The 20,058-nt window shown below is 34.4% G+C and overlaps 1 protein-coding gene and 1 pseudogene across 1 annotated transcript; both read right to left on the bottom strand.

Moving 5' to 3' along the window:
• Positions 1-911: 911 nt before the first annotated feature.
• On the bottom strand, positions 912-4,433 carry LOC110737512 (annotated as a pseudogene).
• Positions 4,434-4,638: 205 nt separating this feature from the next.
• On the bottom strand, positions 4,639-11,486 carry LOC110737810. Its single transcript, XM_021918155.1, has 7 exons — positions 10,588-11,486; positions 10,391-10,459; positions 9,808-9,975; positions 9,059-9,229; positions 8,760-8,969; positions 6,500-6,588; positions 4,639-5,699 (listed from the first exon to the last, which is right to left on the bottom strand). Exons 1-7 carry the CDS (start codon positions 10,682-10,684, stop codon positions 5,031-5,033), a joined length of 1,473 nt encoding a protein of 490 aa, XP_021773847.1. The 5' UTR covers positions 10,685-11,486; the 3' UTR covers positions 4,639-5,030.
• Between the last annotated feature and the right edge of the window lie 8,572 nt (positions 11,487-20,058).

The following is a 20,058-nucleotide window of genomic DNA, read 5'->3' as shown; positions in this document are numbered from 1 at the left end:
AATAATAATAATAATAATAATAATAATAATAATAATAATAATAATAATAATAATAATAATAAAAGTATGGAGTACCAACTTACCCCATCTTGGGATGATAAGTGATCGAATTTGAATTAGCTTTGGTTAGGCTCAAACTTAAAACATATTTTCTAAATGTAAACCTAGATGTAAGCCAACTTGTTTTGTGTAAAAAATTCAAAACCATATATCTTTAACATTTGCTATCCAATTTTGTATTGGCTAATTTTTATTTATTTATTTTTAGACAGCCATTTATTTAAATGTTATGTGTTCCTTCTATCCTCATTTCTATTTTACAAGATTTTCAAATACTATTTTTTTACACGATTTCAAAATATATTGAAAATAATACTGCATACTGAATCAACTACTTGGTGAATTCAACAATGTTTTTATCACAACAAAAAGGACTAATTATATTTTAGTAGTTCTACACATGCAAAATCATTTAAATAATTTTGGTACAAAGAAAAAAAAATGGAAAACAAAATTCAATTTAAGAGTGAACAAATAATATGTGTTTGGGTCAAAATAACTATTTTGGGCGAGTTAATTAAATGGCCCAAAAGCTAAATCAGTCTATAAGACTCCTCTAGCTTAAAGTCCATAAAGCAATCTATTTTGCAATCAAGGACAAAGCTAGCTCACATGTCATAGGGTCCACATAAGGTATAAATAGCCATCCGAAAAAAAAGGGTATAAATAGCAAAATAATCACCAAATCAAGGTTATCCTTGAACTTTAATCGCACGTACTGACTTAGGTATCAGAGGGGTTTCCTTGGACACACCCCCTGAAATAGTTAATGTGTTCTTTTGTGCATGCGACTTCGGCCCAACTCACTTTCGATCTGAATCAGTCATCAACTTATAGACAAAGTTCAAAGTCTTGACCACATAGTTTTACTCGAAACAACATGGATACGGAATATTAGATTTAAGATTCTATTCTATTGATTTAGCAAACAAAATTCAGTTGGAATTAAATTACAGCCCCAAAATATCAAGGTCAATAACCTTCCCTCTCAAATGCCTCACAATACTGATAAATGATGGAAACAGCAAGCAAAATACCAGTGCCAGAACCAGTGGCACCTAAAAAGTCAGCCAAAATTGTGAGAGCTCCTAAACAAATCCCACCAAATGCAGCTGCTGTTGGTATGTATCTGTCCAATTCTTTGTATATGCTTGATTGCCTATGTCCTGGTATCATCATTTTTTGTTCCAGCACTTCAATTACCTCACTCGTATTAATCGTATGTACCCTGTATATTTTACACCAACGACATGTTTGGTAAACGGTCAATAAAATTAATAATAATATTATGTACTTGTAGGTCGTATTTTTATTTTAATATTACTCCGCAATGTATAAACAACAAACGTTATTACTCGTATAGTCGTATATAAATGTTGTTCGATTATAATATTGGCGAAAACGCACCTTTAAATGGCGGGCTACATCTTCAGCAGAAGATCCAGATCCTTGAGCCCAAATCTTAGAGAATAATGCACAAGCTGAAAACATCAATACGGTGTAGAATAGTGCATGGAATGGGTCTTCTATCACACTACCCAAACTACATACACACAATTTGCGTTCCACGTTATGTTCAATACTTCAATCATAATCATTTTGATATTGATATGTCATCTTATTCCTTTTTAAAATACTTCATACTCTGTATTTTTCTTTATTTATTACTCGTATTATTTATACATCTCTAAATAATTGGTCGTAAAGGAGAATGCCATCATTTGTAATTTAATGTTTGCTATAGATCATAATCATACGAAGTATTTCCCCTGTTTTATATTAATAAATACATGTCTTTGCACTCTTTAGGCATGTTTGCAAAACATGATGTCAAACCTTAATATTTCAAATTATTTATTAATAAAAAAATATCTATATTTTTAAAAATATGTAGTATGGAGACAAATCACATGACTTGTTTTTTTTTTTCCAAGTAAATCACAAATAAAGCCAAATGTAAAATGTGTCTTGAATCAAAATGTGTCAACTAATTTGAAATGGAAGAAGTATATAATTACTCTCATTATACTTCAAAGATTGTCCTAGTTTTTTGCATAAAATTTTTGAAATTACTTTGAAGTTTTACTTATCTATAAGATGAAATTGTACTCATGTAAATCTTGTTAGATTTACTTCAATGTGCTTTCTCTGTTTAATTTTAGTTGAGCCATTTTCTTACACATGCTAAGCTAATAAATGATTATACACATAAAAATCTTCAATTATCAATAATTATGAACTTTTTTTATGTGGAAAATTTACATTGAAACGAATTAAAACCAAAGCAAAATTGTAGATTACCTAAGAGGAGCAGTAATATAATATGCTAGACCACCAACTGGAACATACACGCCAGAAACCTCGGATTGCTTCCATTTTCCAACCAGGCTAACTATGAAAATGCCACCGAATTTTCTATAAAGAAGCTTTTTATCAAAAGAAACAAACTCAATATACTTAGGCTCTTTCCTAAAAGAACCAACATAAATTTAATGAGCAAATAAGTTTCATAATTTTACATTGTCATGCATGACAAGTATATACACTTCATTTGTTCTTAACATAATCCAATATGGGAGGAAGCACAAAATCTAAAAAAAAGGGTAAAGGACGAAAGAGATCACAAAAACCATGTGAATTACCTACAAAACCCATGTGAACAAAGAAGTTTGAAACGTTTGTAGTGTGAAAAGAGATATTAAATTTCCTTCAAAGAAACTATAATATTTCATGTTGAAGAATGGAGTAGGTTTTTTTTTTCGATTTATATATGTAATTTCAACTTATGAATTAAGTGCCTATATTCCAATCTTAAACTTTCTCACACAAACACACATCCTAGTATTTTTTTAAAAAAAAAGGTGCACTAAAAAGAATATTTCAAGAAGTTAATAAACGATAGTAAAAGGAGAGCTTGTCAATGACTACATATCAACTAGCTTTAGAAAGGTGAGATATAGTCGAAAAACATTTATTAATTTAAATCATGTTACGCCAATACAAGCATATAAGTCAGACAACTTACGTGAGAGAAGAAGTAAACATTGGTGACAAAGGCGGATTGCAAAATGATGGGCATATTAGAGATATAAAATAGCTTAATTGGGTAAAACCCTTTTTTTCCTCAACATTCATTGATTTTAAGGGCACAATTACTCGAAAACCATGGAAATAGACAATCTATGAAGAAGATCGAAAGAGTTCCCAAAAAATTTGTTACATTTGGGAGATTTTGTCTATAAAATGCTTCTCTAAGAGCTCGAGTTTTGTCTTAACGAGTTATGAGCAAGTGGATTAAGGCAATAGCAGCCCCTTGGCACTCTGGCCCTCTCCCTATGTTGATTGTGGCCGGACTGAATGTCATCCATATCACATTTTCGCTGCATAAACCATACAAGTCTTAGGTTAGGCAGACTTGTAAAGCTTCTCTATTTTCTTGACATATAATTTTATTGTGATGCATAAAAGTAAGGAATCACTCCTTAAAATAGAAAAGTCATCTCGGTTTCACAATACATTGTTGTAGTCCACTTTACAAAAAAAAAAAATAGATTTGCTTAGGTGCGCATTTACACAACACGCCATGAAAAGTTCATTGTTCTATACTTCTATTAACTTTAGTCTCTAGTACTTGAGTGAGTTAGCAAATTCTGTGTATAAGACTATCTTACCAAATATTTGAGGCCATGAAAAGGGAGATTCCGGAGCCTAAACCGTATCCATTTTGAAGCATTTCGTCAACGGACAACATAATGATTCCAGCAAAAGTAAGTTGAATAACTATAAGAACTGAATTTGCAGCTCCAAGCTGAGCAACACTTCCATACATTCCTGAGAGAACGTAAGCAGTAGCCTCACCCGCTGTTATTAGAATTCCTAGCAACTTTTGTGCACCATTCCTACAACAATAATCGTATATAGTAAGGTCATGTGGCTAAACCTAGCAAAAGTTAAACATGGCGTATTGAAGTAGAGATAACTTGGAAAGGTACTTACAAGAGCTCCTGATCTTCCTTAAAATCTGTAATCTACTTGAAAAGATGTCTGAAGCAAAGCAAAACTTGCACCACCATGCCTGAGGTAACTATGGGGGAAATGCCAAGCTCCATGACAGTCCCATGACTCGAGGCTAGAATGAGTCGCATCCAGTAAAAAGGATCTGAACCAGATTTCGAATGGATGCCATATAGAAGTTGGCTGCAAACAAGGAAAATGAAGAGGGATACCACAGTGTATATAACCTTCTCTCTGAAAGGTACAGTCTTATCCTTACCCGGCCCTTCAACTCGAGGTAAAAATGGGAGAATTGGTCTTACAAGATCAAGTGCTCTAAATCCCCCTCTCATGTTATTGTACTGCATACAGCTACAGACATTTCATAGATCAGATGAACTCTTAAAAAACATAATTTCGTGCGCTTGTATGTTTGGAGGTGTGGTGGATGTCTTTAATGCTGATGAATATAAAAACCTAAAAATTAGGGTAACGTTACTTGAGACATGTCATGAGGAAACACTCAATACACATTGAAGAAACATAAATTGTTAGAAGAATACATATTGTATGTTACTTCTGTACTGTTGTACAAGTTCTGTAGTATTAAATGTATGGCATGGAAATGGGTATTAGAGATTCAAGACAAGACACTAAGCAATACATAAGATATTTAGCCTGAAAAATTAAGGGAAATGCATGGGGAAGCCAAAGTGAAGTATATGCTATGTAATTTTTCCTTGGAAGTGATAAATACAACACGAATACAGCCTACAGACCTGCCCCCGGAGAAGTTCTTACATCTATGACAGAACCCATAAAATGATTCCAGTCATCTTGAGCAGCTCAGATATCTCAAATGTAATTTCAGTCGAATTCTTACACTAGGACCAAGTAAAGATAGCCATACAACATCATGGCAAATACAAAATTTGATACCGTAACATGCCGACATCACTAACCGTTAAAAAATCAGTCTAATAGCGGTAGGAACCATCTGGCATATATCTATTCCCCACATTGTAAGGGTTAAACCTTGGATCATTGTAATTTACCCCTTTATATTCACCAGGTTTAGGCTCAGATGCATGAGCCCCTGAACTTACTTCTCCACTCTTTTCTCGGTGGCGATGCTTTGACCTCTCCTTATGTGCTTTAGACCTTGTCTGCCCACTTTTATGAGGGGCTTCACTAGAACCATAAAATTCTGAATACTCTTGTCTTTTGGAAGATCTGTGTTTGCTTGACAAAGAAGGGTCCTTCAGAGACGCTGATCTCATCTTCAAAGTCTTTGCTTCAGAATGCTTTTCTGTAGTATCTGGAGCATATGCTTGCCAGGATTCAGAAACAGGGACAGGGGTCCTCTGCTTTTGGGCTATCAATTGCGGCTGTACTGCATCTTCAGGCATCTTTAGAGCGTCTTTCAAGGGAGTGAGTCCTTTCCTTGGGCTAAAACGAGGGGGAATTAAGGGAACAATGACATTACTCAGTGACTCATGGGCTAGTTTCCCAAGATCACCTATCATCTGTCCAAATGGAGGCCATCCAGACCCAGCATGAACTTGCTCCTCTTTTACGCTCTCCAGGATTGAATTTTGCTTCTCTTTGAGTAGTTTTTGTGGATCATCTGATGCAGAAGATTGTAGCTGCAGCAAGATATAGAAAGCCAAGTGAGCATTACTGAATATCAGAGCTTTGCAATGTTTACCCACAAAGTTCCTTGAGACAATTTTAACTTTGAGGCTCATTGAGATCAGATAAAAGACACCAAGCACATTGAAGTGTATCTTGAGAAGCTATTATTAAAATATTACAGAAACATTATGGTGGATAAGATTCAAAACACGAGCCACTTGAACAATGGTAGGGATTGGAGAATGTTTGCATAGGTGTTTTTGAGGACATGAGCTATAAAATTATTTTACCTCAAAATTCTATAGAAAAAGGGAATGATATCTAAAAGTTGCATGTTGCTAGGAAGTGGTTTAAACTTTTTTTTGGGAGCTTTTGTACATGCAAGCCACTAGAAAAAGCAACAATTTCAATGAGGTTGTAGTAAACCAACGAGCTGTGTTTACATCTACACACAAAAATAGTTGCTAATCATATAAGCTACAAGTTCTTAACGGAAGAACATGACAGATGTTTGCCATGGTATATGATTTTGACAACTTGATGAGCTACAAAATTTTCACCTTCATTTCTGAGAAGGTGATGCTTAACCATAACAAGTTGCTAGGAGTGGTTTGAACTTTTGTTGGGGGGCATTCATACATTAAGCACATTCGAAAACCACAAAGAAATACGAGTACATCCAAGGCACTAAAGCAAAGCAGAAATTTCAATGGGGGATCAAGAGCTGAAGTGAACCAATGAACAGCTTTAAAAGAAAAAAAAATAAAAGATAAATTTGCTGCCCTGTATAGAAGTAGATAATCATACTCACAAATTCTGAGATAAAAGCAGGTCCAAATCCCTGATGAAGCAAGCATGAGGTGTATCCAACAAATATAGCACTGATGACCATGACAATATCTGACAGTACACAAGAACCACTTAAATTAGTTAACATTTGTTCCAAAACACAAACATATAAAACACTCCATAATATTTGATGCTCAAAGAAAAGCGCAGCTATTTTAGCATGACAAAAACAATCAGAGCTTTGGTCATATTCATGAAAACTAATAAAATTAATTTCAAAACAGAATGTGCACAGCTACATGTGCAAGCATCAACAAGCAGCTCTAGTTGGAAAATTGAAAAATTGATTTTGGCATCCATAAGCAGAAGTATTGTTGTCACACTAGAAAAATACCAAACATTGGGAATAAATCCCTAGACTAGCTAAGCAGAACCATAAGACATTCATGAGGAAAAATCTCCTCTCAATTGAAGGTGAAAAATCCTAAACTACACTACAATTATAAAATAATAATAAATAAAAGATTTACAGCAATGTAAATTAAAAGTTAGTTAAAGTTTAATCCCTTATCTTCTTGGTGATGACAGCTTCAGCCAAACTCATTTGAAGTCACAAATGATCAGACATTGAAGAGCATAGAGGGACATACTACAAGAGAAAACACTTTCCTTGTAATAAATTCACCCTGATGACATTACCCCAAATCCCTTGAATAGAATCAGTTCATCAACTTGGTCAATGTCTATATGAATCATCAAGAACCTCATCTACTTTTGAGAGAATGCCAGGAAAACCGGAAAACCATTAAGTAGGAAAGGCATTTCCCTAGGGAAGTTGCTCCACACACACAAAGGCATCTCACATCTAGGAGCCAAGCCACCTTCAGTAGACAAACCTAACCTTTCAACTCTCCGTCTCACATAAAAGCATAAATAAATAAATGAAAAATCCTAACATACGCCCTCTTTTTTTAATTTTTTTTTTTGTTTCTGTTCACTTTTTTTTTTTTTGTCCGTTCTTTTTAGTTCTACTCACTTCACTCCTATTATCCTCTTATCCCACATAGTCTCTCTCTCACCATGGAAACAATCTATAGAGTATAGTGCACATGACTCTAATTTCAAATGCCACATGCTGTTGACACGTATGGGCCTTAGGACCCTGCAGTACTCCACAATACAATTATTTCACTGCAACTATGGCTACTTAGGTTCTTCATACCAACACATTTTGTGAGCCTGTACTTAACAAAACAATTGCTTTAAGCAGCATACAGACTTTATTATATGTACTTAGGCACCATCTGTAGGGTATGAATGTATGATACAAACAAAGGAAAAGAACAAGACCATTCCTTCTTGTCAGCCGATATGACATGAATACATTTTGTACACACTTTAAACTTAGCAAGCATAGACGTATGAAATATGGTCAAAATTCTGCTTCCTTAAATCATCATCAGTCACAGCACTAAAAATTAGAATTCATAATACATGATATTGAGCTGTTTCATCAAAATCATCAGCTAAAGAATATCCTAATTACTTACTCCCTCCTAGTTAGTTCAAATTTCTTCCAAATATAAGCTATCGCATAATTTCAATGCAACATTAATGTCACTATATATATAATCTTTGTGACATCAAAGATGATTATCAAAGATGATTTAATAATATCAATAATAATGTTGCATGCCATATTTCAACACTAATCCATAATACAACTTAAACTAGTGCTAACAAGTTTCATATTGTGTGTAAAAATTACTCCCTTTGTCCCACAAAATCTTTCCATTTCTCTTGGGCAAAGAGTTTTAGGAGAGCATTTGTAATGAGGTTTTGTTGAGTATAAGTGATCAAAATATAAGGTATTAGGTATTGCTATCTTTATCAATAGAGATGAGAGAAAGTGAGGACCATAATTAATACAAGGGAGAAGAATAAAATAAAAGGAAAAAGAGGAAAAAGAGGAAAATTAAAATATCATTATACCAAGTAGACCCAACCCAAGGGAGAAATGATAAGTTTTTTGTGGAATAGGGATTTGAGAAATGTTTGTTTTAGAGATTTTATTTTGTGGGATGGAGGGAGTACCCACTAAAACAATCTATATTTGATCTTTCGGAGTGGTTCATGAATACTGCCTGATAATTCAGTTGATATAAAGGTCAACACTTCATTTTCTCAAGATCTCATAACTTAAGGAGCTCTAGTGAGCAAGGAAACTTCAAACCGAAATACACAAGTGATTGTGAAGATCGACAAGATGACATGAAGCCCACCTGACACTGAAATGGAACTGTAATTAGAATCACAGTCTTCTTGATTGAGAGAAATTTGCCTTAGTGCAGCATTTCCTCTGTCAACAACTAACAAAGAGCAAGTGGACGGAACATAAACCACGTCAAAATCTGTAGAGAACTTTGCATCCTCACTTGGCCCATCTGTGTATCCTGCAACATTTGACTTCCCTCCAGCAATTGTTGTCACTCCTGCATAAGATTTTCAAATACAAGTTGAATCAATTAGCAGCAAAATAAACCAATTGAATTGATACTGATGTCATTCTCATTGAACATACCCCCTTCTCCAACCTTTCTGATAGCAAGATTGTCAGTGTCAGCAATGTATACATTCCCTTTATCATCCATGGCCACCCCTTTAGGATGATTAAAACGAGCATCATTTGGTTTACCATCCACATGCCCTGTTTTACCCTGAAATGATCCAGCCACTAGCCTTGCTCTACTATCTGAAGCATGAAAAATCAATGGCACAGAGAATATAATTAAAGAGCACGCTCAAATTCCTGTTCTTCACAAGTTTCCAACACTTAACATTACTTTCAGATGAACCCTTCACCAATCTATTGCACAGACTATAGACAAGTAAGCATCCAAATATGCTAGTTATCTTCTGTATAATTGTCTTGGCTAGCACTATAAATTACTCAAACATGGCCAAAATAATACAATTTGTTTTTCATCTGTGTGCAAGAAGAATTGTCCTACATTCTATAAGTGATCTTCGACCAAAAGTACATCAATGCATGACATATGGAATCCATGTAATATTGGTTACAAGACTTACAACCCTTTTCAAATCATGCACAATATGAATCAAACTTGAACAAAAATCAACAAAGCAAACAAATAGCCTTATATTTCAAATACAAGCGTGGACCAATACTTAAAACGATCCATACATGTAATACAGGTTACAACCTTTTTTCCCAATCATGCACAACATGTTACAAAATTGAACAAAAACAAACAATCCAAATAAACCCCAGAAAACAAGAATTTAAAGAGAGTGATGAAGATATCATACACTGTGACAGTGGAGGAGTGATCCGCACAATGTTGCTACCCTCTGAATCAACAGCAAATAGCTCTCCATCATGAGATACCCTAATTGAATAGGGTACAACTCCAATTGCATTCCCTTCTATAACTGTCTCCACTAAATACCCACTCTCAAACTGAACTACTGGTCCATCTGTAAATTATACATCAACATTTGATTTTCCGAAACAAAATTCAACATCACTAAAAATGCATTATATAATACACACCCATCAAATAAACTAAGCTCTAACACATAGATACATGTTAATAGAGTCAGTAAATTGTTTAAACAAAAAACCCATTAAACATTTCCATTTCTGGAACAAAAATTCAACATCACTATAAATAATACACACCCATCAAACAATTTATATCTCTAACACATAACTAAAAAAAAAACATTAAAAATTGGCATTTCTGAAACATAAATTCAACAAAACTAAAAATCCACTAAATAATAAACAACCATCAAATATTTTAAATTTCTAACGTATGATTAACATAGCTAAATTTACTGAATTAAAATAAATAAAAATAATAAACCATTAATTTTAGAGAAAATATACCTGATTGGGATGATTTAGGGGAATTCTTAGTCCATTTGAGTAATGAAGAGAGGTGTTTAATCAATGGACCTGCACCAAAAATTACAAACAAAATTAGAAACATGAAATTCCAAGTAAATAAAAAATCAAAACGGGTTGCTAAATTTATAACAAAAAACTAATTTGAATTGGGGGTTTTAAGGAGAATGAGAGATCACCAGCAGGAGTAGAAACAACAGCAGTAGCAACAGGAAATTGAGATAAAAAGAGAAGAAAAAAGGGTATTAAGTTAATAAACAGAAGGAATGTTCGCATTGTTGAGGAATCTCATAGAAGAAGAGAGAGAATTTGAAGATTCTGGGTATTCAGAAATGGTGAAGTAGTAGAGCAAAATACACTTTCCAACTCCTTTCACACTCTCCTTTACGATTTAATTATCCGTATTAGTAAAATCCTTTGCTTTATGCATCACTCACACAAAGTGAACTTTTTTTATTTTTTTATTTTTACACAGATTATAATGAGTAGTCCGGACATTGTCCCAGGTTGCTACTATTATAGATATACAATTAATAATTTTTTTTTAAGGCTTTTCAAAATTGAAATCGTCTTTGTCAAATCAAAATTAGCTGCAACGTGCTATAATCATCCATACTTGGGCTCCGCCTTTTATACCACTGGGCTTGGGGGTGTTATGACTTATGTGGGATGATACAGGTGATTTAATGGCTGCAACATGCGTTCAGATCCAGGGGTGCTTCGAGATCGATATTGCAGAGGCTATGGCTGCCAGATTCGCTCTACTCATTGCCATGGAAGCTGGTTTCAATCGAGTTATTCTGGAAATGGACAACCTCAAATTGTTCACATCTTTCCAAAGGCATTTGTGATCCTTCCTGCTTCAGCCTGATTGTAAAAGACATTGCTTACCTTGATTCTCTGTCTTTCTTGTAGCTTTTCTCATGTGGGAAGGAGGGGAAATAGGGTGGCTCATGTTATGGCCAATTGTAGTACAGGCTATGTTGATATAAGGGTATGGATTATGGATATCCCTCCATGCGCCTCTGCTGCTGTTTCTCATGATCTTTCATGCCTTAATTAAATAAAAGCTTTGCTTCTCGTCAAAAAAAAAAAAAAAAAAAAAAAACAAAACAAAATTGAATTATTCTTTGAGCTTTTTTTTTTAATTGAATCTTGTGGTTTGCATTTATATAAATTTTTTTTTACATATTAATAACATGGTTGATAATTGGCTTAGATGGTTATATAGTCATATTTGTTATAAGAGGTTGATGGTTCAAATCACCTTATTCTTATGTTTTTATATGGAGTAATGTTGGTTGTTTGGGCGACGTGGCGTAATGGTTAAGATTGTTTAAGTGATGATGTGGCGTCGTGAGATGGTGGGAAGGTGACGTGGCATAATAAAAAAAAAAGACTATGTGGCACATCGACGTTTTTAGGAACGCTTTTTAATATATTAGTATAGATACTCCCCCACTCCCTCTCTTAATGATTTACGAAGTACATAAAAAATACAATACTCACTTCATCCCATAATATAGTTCAAATATTTTTTTAATTTTTTTTTTCTAATATGGATTTTATGAAAAGACCATTATATACTCAATTTTTTTGCTGTATTCCTTAAACTCCCCAAATTGCCCTCATTTTTCTTATAAAAGGAGTGTGCCCCCACTCATTTATTTCATCATTTACAAAGTTAGATTGCATCTTGTAAACTATTCCCTCTCAATTGCTCTTTTTTGAAAGATCCTCTCTCAATTGCTCTCATTATTAGTCTACTGATTTCTTTCTCTCTCATCATCTTCTACATTATTCCACTTGTTTTTCTTTCTCTCTCCTGAAGAACCCTAAGTTTCTTCAACTCTCTCTCTTCAAATCTTTAAATTAAATTTAGTTATTTTACAAAATATATATATATATATATATATTGTAAAACAACTATTGGTTGAATTAATTTTTAATTCATTAACTAATCCTAATCCTGATGGGTTTACACTTTTAAGGAGGTTATTTATGTATTATAAATATCATTAGATCATTAGATGATCATAAGTGAAGAAGAATAATTTAGAATTATTCTTGCCTCCTCTAAAGTAAGAACCTAGATCTAACACAAAAACCTTGAGAGATTTGTTCGATATTCTAATCTAATACACTTAAGGCAGGTTTGATCGTGTGGGTGGACTTTTAATAGAGGGATTGCAATTGTGGTTCTTGTTCTTGACTCTGTTTGTCTTTACAAGCACGCAACAAAGGTATAATCTTTATACTAGATTATATGTTGTGATTAATCTTTTGAATTATACATGGATCTTGGTATAGGTTTGTTTCCGCACTCATAATTAGATTAGAGTAAAACCCAACAAGGACCCTCAAAGATTATCCAACAACTGATCGAAGGAAACCCAATGACCGACTTCCTCCTCTTCATGAAATTGTCCATCCTCAACGGGTTCCTCCACTACTACATTTTTGATCTATTGCAACGGCCTAATAAAGGCTAATACAACGGTATTTTTATTGCCGTTGCAATAGAGTAGGCTATTGCCACTGAGTTAAAAGTGATGCTCTTAGAGGTAGAGCTATTGCCACGGCTCTAAAGAACCGTTGCAATAGCCTAGCTATTTTAACAAAAATGAAAGCTAATGCTACGGTAGTGTTGTATCATGAAAATTTTAGGTTGAAGCGCGCATTGTTCCCTCTAATGTTTTCACCAAAATTTTGAACAACACGTGTTTACTTTTCTCACCCATTTTCTCCACTCATTCTCACAGTACCCATTCTCACCCATTTTCTCCATTTTCTCAATTTCCCCCAATTCTCCATTTTCTCAATTTCCCCCAATTCTCTATTTTCCCCATCATCTCACATTCACATATTTGCTTCAACTCCAAAATCACTTCGAAATTCTGAGGTGAAAATCACGAAAAAAAATCATTTAAAAATTCGAAGAGGAAAATAAGCAAATGATTATGAGGAAGTAGTAGACGAAGGCGGCAGTCAGGATCGGAGGTGGTGGCTGATAGCGGCAGTCAGGCGGTGGTGGCTGATAGCGGCAGTCAGGCGGTCTCAATTTCATTGTTGCATGTCCCTTCTTTGAGCTGATTGCTCGAAATTCTGTTCAAGGTAAACAACGAATTTTCGTTTTTGAGAATTAAATTTGAAGTTTTTGCTTTTGTGTTTGGGATGAAGTTGAATATTGATTTGGGGTGGCTGATTTGGTTCATTCATGGGGTAAGACTTTAGAGATCCAAGTTTATTACTTTTTTCTAATTGCTACATCCATTGTTCAAGCTCATGTGCGTGCTTAGGTTATTTAACTTATTAGATAGGAATATATGATACTGGGTTTTGGAGGGTTTAAGGAAAAGAAAAAGATAAGATTATGTAATTAGGAAGTGAAATAATGGAGCTTGGGTTTGATTTTAAGTCGGAAAAGCGAAAAATATGAAAGACTCTAACTAATTTTAGATTTTAAGTCAAGAAATATGACAAACTCTCTAATTAATTTTGGATTAATCAATTTTGGTGTTCTCGGCTTTATCAATGTAATGCATCAACTTGATTATATTAAGTTCTTGTCAATTATGCTGTGTAGAATTGCAATTCTCTCTCTTGTCTACATTGACAGGTTTCAGTTGGGTACTTAGCTTCCTTTCTGATAGTGCCATGATATTTTGGTTTTATCATGTTTTAAGTGGAATGGAATATGTAAGTAATACCTTAACTCTATATCTCACCTTAGATTGATGCATCAGTGAAATTTTAAGGTAGCTTATTAGTTTAAACAACAAATGTTTAAACATGGAGGACCAATTGGTTGCTATCATGTTCTTTCTAAAATTAAAAAAAGAAAAGACATGTATGTTTTACCATTATTTCACTTCCTAATTACATAATATTATCTTTTTCTTTTCCTTAAACCCTCCAAAACCCACTATCATATATTCTTATCTAATAAGTTAAATAACCTAAGCACGCACATGAGCTGTAAATTTCGGTTTCTGACTATTTATTTTTGATAATTATTGGAGGTCAATTGTAATTCTTTTTTTAATGCTGTAGTAGTTTCGCTTTTTAAGAAAAGACATGAAATATACTAGGCAATTACTGAGTAAAAGTTCGCAGTTGGTGGTTTGGTTTTGAAAAAAAAAAACATCAGGAAATTTCAGATCTCTTTCCTTTAGAGCTGACTTGGTCAATGTAAGTCGTATTTATGTTAAACTGAGTGAGATCAACTTGCAGCCCATCAAAAGAATCCTGTAAGTTTGTAACAATCAGTTGAGTTGAGTAAAAGTTGGAGGATCTGCTACATATCTCCTCCATACGTTGTGTTTAAATGCTTTCAGAATTTGTAGCTCTGAATCCTGATGGGATATGATGACTAGCACTGCATATGCGTTGGATTTGATCAAACTGGAACTGTTTTAATACAATCAAATACAGAACACACATCTATGTCCATCTACATTTAGTCATTTACCTTTTATGGCTGTATTTTGTGTTTATGCTTTTTTTCACATGAGTATATTTATTTATGAATCCTGGACAATTTCCATTCCTTGTACCAGCAACTAAGCAATCTCAAATAACTGTCTTTTGTTATTTCCTTTGATGGGCTAGGCATTTTTACTCCAATGACAATGATGATGATGCGGATGCACTAAGTGAGAATGATGAAGCGGATGCACTAAATGAGAATGATGATGATGTTGGTAATGAATATGAGGGTGATCAAGAATTAGAAGATGAAGTTCTACCTAACTATGGAAGGTAAGGAATGCAAGGTATTGTTTTTCTCTTACTTCCTCCCCAGCTACCTCTCCTTCTTGTTCAGTCCCTTAGCTGTTTTTCCTTTCTTTTTTCCTCCTGTTTTTCCTTTCTTTTTTCCTCCTGTTTTATGTGTTTTCCATCTACATGGGGATTTTTTTTGAATTTTCTGCCAAATATTTGCTCCAATTAAGTTGCATCCTGTAGCTAATTTTGGGTCTCACAATCTAACATGCAAATTCTTCTATGAAAATGAGGATAAACAAGCAAATTAGATGGGCACTTTCCTGTTTTCAAGGCTATTAAGGTATTTTGGATAGCTTGTGTCCTCCCACCGCATTGCAGTTTGGTTCCCATCTTCCTTTTTCGGGTTGGTTTTTTTTTACATGGGCCATGGGCCATTGGTCAAGCCTTATTAAAATAAGTAGATGTCTTAAGCTTAGCTGAACTACAAACCATTTTGCCGTTTCTATTGCATTCTAGGTAGGGCAAGATATTTCTAGCCTTACTTGTGTTATGGTGCATCTGGCAGTGAGGAGGTATGTGGCAGTCAAATGTAGGTATATGTACAATCAATACATAAGGTAATTTATAATATATTTAAGTGCTGCAATATTGTTAGAGATATTATTATACTTCGCTGATTATATTCTTGGTGGGTCTTTCCATTTTACATATTGTGGATATTATGAGATTTGGTATGCAAGATCAGTATGAAAGAAAATGGAGTTTCTTGAGAATCTATGTTTCTTATATTTTAGATTTTTGGTAGTGGAGCTGCTGGTTTCCCATTCTAGTGATTTTTAGGATTTATTACTTGACATTTGTTAATCAAATGGTGATATGTTATTTGGGAAGAACAGTGGAAATTTCACCTACTGTTTGTGAAATATGAGTCTCTCTGCAGTCGTACGAATTCTAGCCTAAAATTTATTTAAAAACTCAGTTTTGTGGGAGAGTTAGATCTCATTTAGTAATAAGTATTCGATTTTTATTTAGTCAGGCTCTATGGATGATGTTGATTCATTTGTTGTCATGTTTTCGAGTCATCAAAAATCAAAATGGTGGTGCCAATTGGTTTTTGAGAAGCATGTTGATGCATCTTGCTGGTCGAATTGTCAATGAGTACAACTCTTGGATATTGTATTATTCAACATCCAATGGGATGTAATCTGGAGAAAAGTTTGTCCAGCTTCCAGGAAAATAGTGGTTTCTATACTTAATTACATTTCTGTTGAATATATCATCCTTCTTTTAGGTGAAGTATGGTCAAGATGGATATAAAAAAAGGCCACCAGTCTTAGTAATGACTGATTTCACAAGGCGGGCCTCTTAGGCTCATTCAGTTTGTCCAAGAACCTCCTCATTCAGTTTGCATTTTTGTTATTATAGTATTTAGTTGATTTATTTGCAACCTCTATCTTGTAACATGTTTCTTACAAATGTGTACACAGAAATAGAAACTGAAACTCCCTACAAATACCTGTCCAACCAAGTAAGAAGCACAAAAACCCCCTTTCTACCACCCAAAATCAGCTACCTTTGCTCGAAATTCTTTGTTTAGAAGAATGTTAGCGGGTTTCACATCTCTATGAACTATAGGCGGGCTGCAACCATGATGCAAGTAATCCAGTCCTATATATAGAGTTACACAACAAATTTTAATATACTGAGTGATCTGATAAAAAAAATGTTGCCTAATTACGAACCTTAGTACTAAATTGCTTAGGGGCCTCAGTCTTTGAGAACACCTTGGCTGCTAATGACATCCCAGAAATGGTGGCAACTTAGTTCACCTACAGTGCATGAATCTGGTGCTTTTGATCATGTCTTTTGTCAGTCAGCAATCACCCAGAATACTTTTAACTACTACTTAATTCTATTTCTTGTTGGTTATTTAGCTAGTACTTTGTTATATTCTGGGGTGCTATTTTGTTTTTCAGACTTGGAATGTTTATCTTTTGGTAATGTGGCTACTGCCACTATAAATTAATAATATTTTCCTTTCTGTGTAAAAAAAAAAAAAACTTCTTTGCTGCCATCTTTTAAACAACCATCATCGGTGCGTTTTGAACTTTTCTCATGTTGATTGTGGCCTTGATCTATTATAATTTATAATTTAGTTCAATTATATTTCTATTATTTTTTTCAATTTTACGTGTAGGTGCATGAGGAGTTAAATGGAGCGGAAGTATAGTGACTAGTCATCTAATAAATGGTGCATATATGTTGGCGACTCTTATTCAAGTTCCGGCTTTGTGAAGATTTGGAAATTTCGGCTTATATATGTGTTAACAATTTGTATTTTGGACGATTAAATTAATTATATAACTTTTATTTTTTATTAGTAGGGTATGTCATACCAAAAACAAGCAAGTAATATTTTGTAACGTACGTATTTCGCATTATAATTATTATATATAAATGATACTTTAATTTGTTTTTGTTAGTATATTTAGATTTGTACTGACTAATTATACATATATAATATTACCATTCCATCCCAACAAAAAAAAAATGATCAATCCGTTACAGTAGATACGTATTCCTATCATTGTATTAATTAGTTTCATCTATTGCATTAGATGTCAATTTCATCATAATTATTAGTCAGTACTCTATTGCCACGGATAATTTATGCCGTTGCAATAGGTATTGGTCTAACGCCACAGATCATTGATGCCGTGGCATTAGGTGTCATATGCCGTTGCATTAGACCTATTCCAACGCCAGTAGATGCCACGGTACATGGCCGTTGCATTAGGCCTAATGCCACGGATTTTGACGCCTAATGCAACAGATTTGGGGGTTGCAATAGATCAAAAATGTAGTAGTGCTCCTGAACTGGTGTCCTCTCCCGTCAAGATACCCCTCTCAACCTCCTAATCGACGCATTCAGGCCCCCTAATAAAGCAAGTCGTGGACCCGAACCATTGACCACATCGCCCTTGTGCACTGTAGAATATAGGCTTAATGGTTAGGGTACCAATGATGTTTGGAGACATTTGAGTATTGTGTATTTAATCAAATTTGGTTATATATTAACATGATAAACAATAATTTGAAATATAGGTGCATTGACGTTTCAAAAACAAACTTTGATTTTATTTCATTGAAAAAAGAGTACAATTTTCCATGATTGATTTATCAATCTATTACAAAAAGTTTTTTACTTCACAATTTTCCATAATTGATCTATCAATCCATTACAAAAAGTTGTTTACTTCACCAATAACAATAAAAGGGTTAAGTAGTTGTTATATTTTGTACCTCTAATTCGCTAAACTTGGGTTATTCCTCTATTTGGATTTCATGTTGATGCTTCGTGGTCATTTGCACAAACAAATGATTGTTGTGACTGCCCCCATTTGTATCCCCAAAGTCTTGTGCTTCTTTTCATCTTTTGTATCTACTTTGTCCCAATGTACCTTCTCCTATGCATTAATTACAGGTCACATAGGAGCCTTAACTTGATATGGCAGATTGCCCTCTCTCTGTAACCTGTCCTTGTTGACATGTGGCATGTTGTAATGATTTGACCTTAGTATTTCATTTATGACATATTGCAAGGTGATCCAACATTTGCATAATGTCCATGCATCCAACTAAAAAAAAAGGTTCATGAACAAAATCTATTAACTCAGTTGGATTTTGACATTTTCTAGTACTGGAGTGATTGAATACTCCTAAAAAACCCAAATCTAAAATGTTTAAGTCTGGAATATTTGGTGGTTGTTGAACTATATATGATAAAAGTGAACCCTCTTGCTGATAAATGTTGTTGCCATTTTGGATCATCCTAAGTTATACTTCCTCCGTTCTTTTTTACTTGACCTGTTCTATTTATCACGTTTGTCAATGTAGAACTTTAACCATCAAAAACTTTGATTCTACATTAGTAAAAATTATAAAATTTATATATTATGATAGTACTTATTGAGACAATTCTAACAAGATCCCACATGAATATGTTTTTCCTTACATATAATTCACAAAAGATGATCAAAGGGGGAGGGTAGTGAACAGTGTAAAATTCAAAGCGCGTCAAGTAAAAAAGAATAGAGGAAGTATGTGTTATGACATTAGGTTGTGAGTGTTTTGAAAAGGAGTAGACGTTCAGATTGAGAATTGTGAGCTTTTTTCTACAGTCTTCACCTAGGATCCACCCCTTAGACCTAATGCAAACTTATCGATGGTCTTTCAAGGGGGTGGGGAAGAAGAATATGGATTACTTGAACATTTTGATACATAAGATGGCCTGGAAAGAACGGGTGGCTCCCGAACACTACCTGGTTGCGAGTCGGTCCGACAGGTGGCTGAAGACGAGCTCGTCTTCAGCTACAGTTCAGTGTTAGATCGGCAGATCAGCATTAGAGTTGAAGGAAACTTTCTTTGTGGTTGGACTGAGTAGGTTAACAACCGAAAAAGAAGAAAGAAAATTCTATTCTATAAAGGTAACCACGTAGTGGACCAAAGCAGAGTTTGGCCCTCGTTAAGCTGCTATGGGGTAGGGGGTTGTGTCTCACGCAATCCATATAAAGAGAAGCCTGATTCCGCATGTAGGAGATCAAGATACAACCCTAGGACTGGAGCGGTATCCATTAACTCAGCAAAGCGTTAGATCTCGATAGAGTAGATTTGATACCCCGCACCTATGCACACGACGCGATGGGGGTAACAAAATATAGCAACAAACAGTTCCTTATTTTCCAAAAAAAAAAACATGAAAAAAGGGACAGTTCGATACAATTTCTCGCGCGAAAGTGAGTGAGACCGGGGCGGGCTCACGAACGTTAAGTAGTATGGTTTTCACTTGAAATAATCCTCCTTTTAATGCTTTTCTAACTGTTCTGGCGAGCCTGGAAGTCTTCAACCGAAGGGCCTCCTCCGGT

The sequence above is a fragment of the Chenopodium quinoa genome, unplaced genomic scaffold (assembly GCF_001683475.1).
Source record: "Chenopodium quinoa cultivar QQ74 unplaced genomic scaffold, ASM168347v1, whole genome shotgun sequence".
Lineage (NCBI taxonomy): Eukaryota > Viridiplantae > Streptophyta > Magnoliopsida > Caryophyllales > Amaranthaceae > Chenopodium > Chenopodium quinoa.
This window is presented reverse-complemented; position numbering and strand designations above follow the sequence as displayed.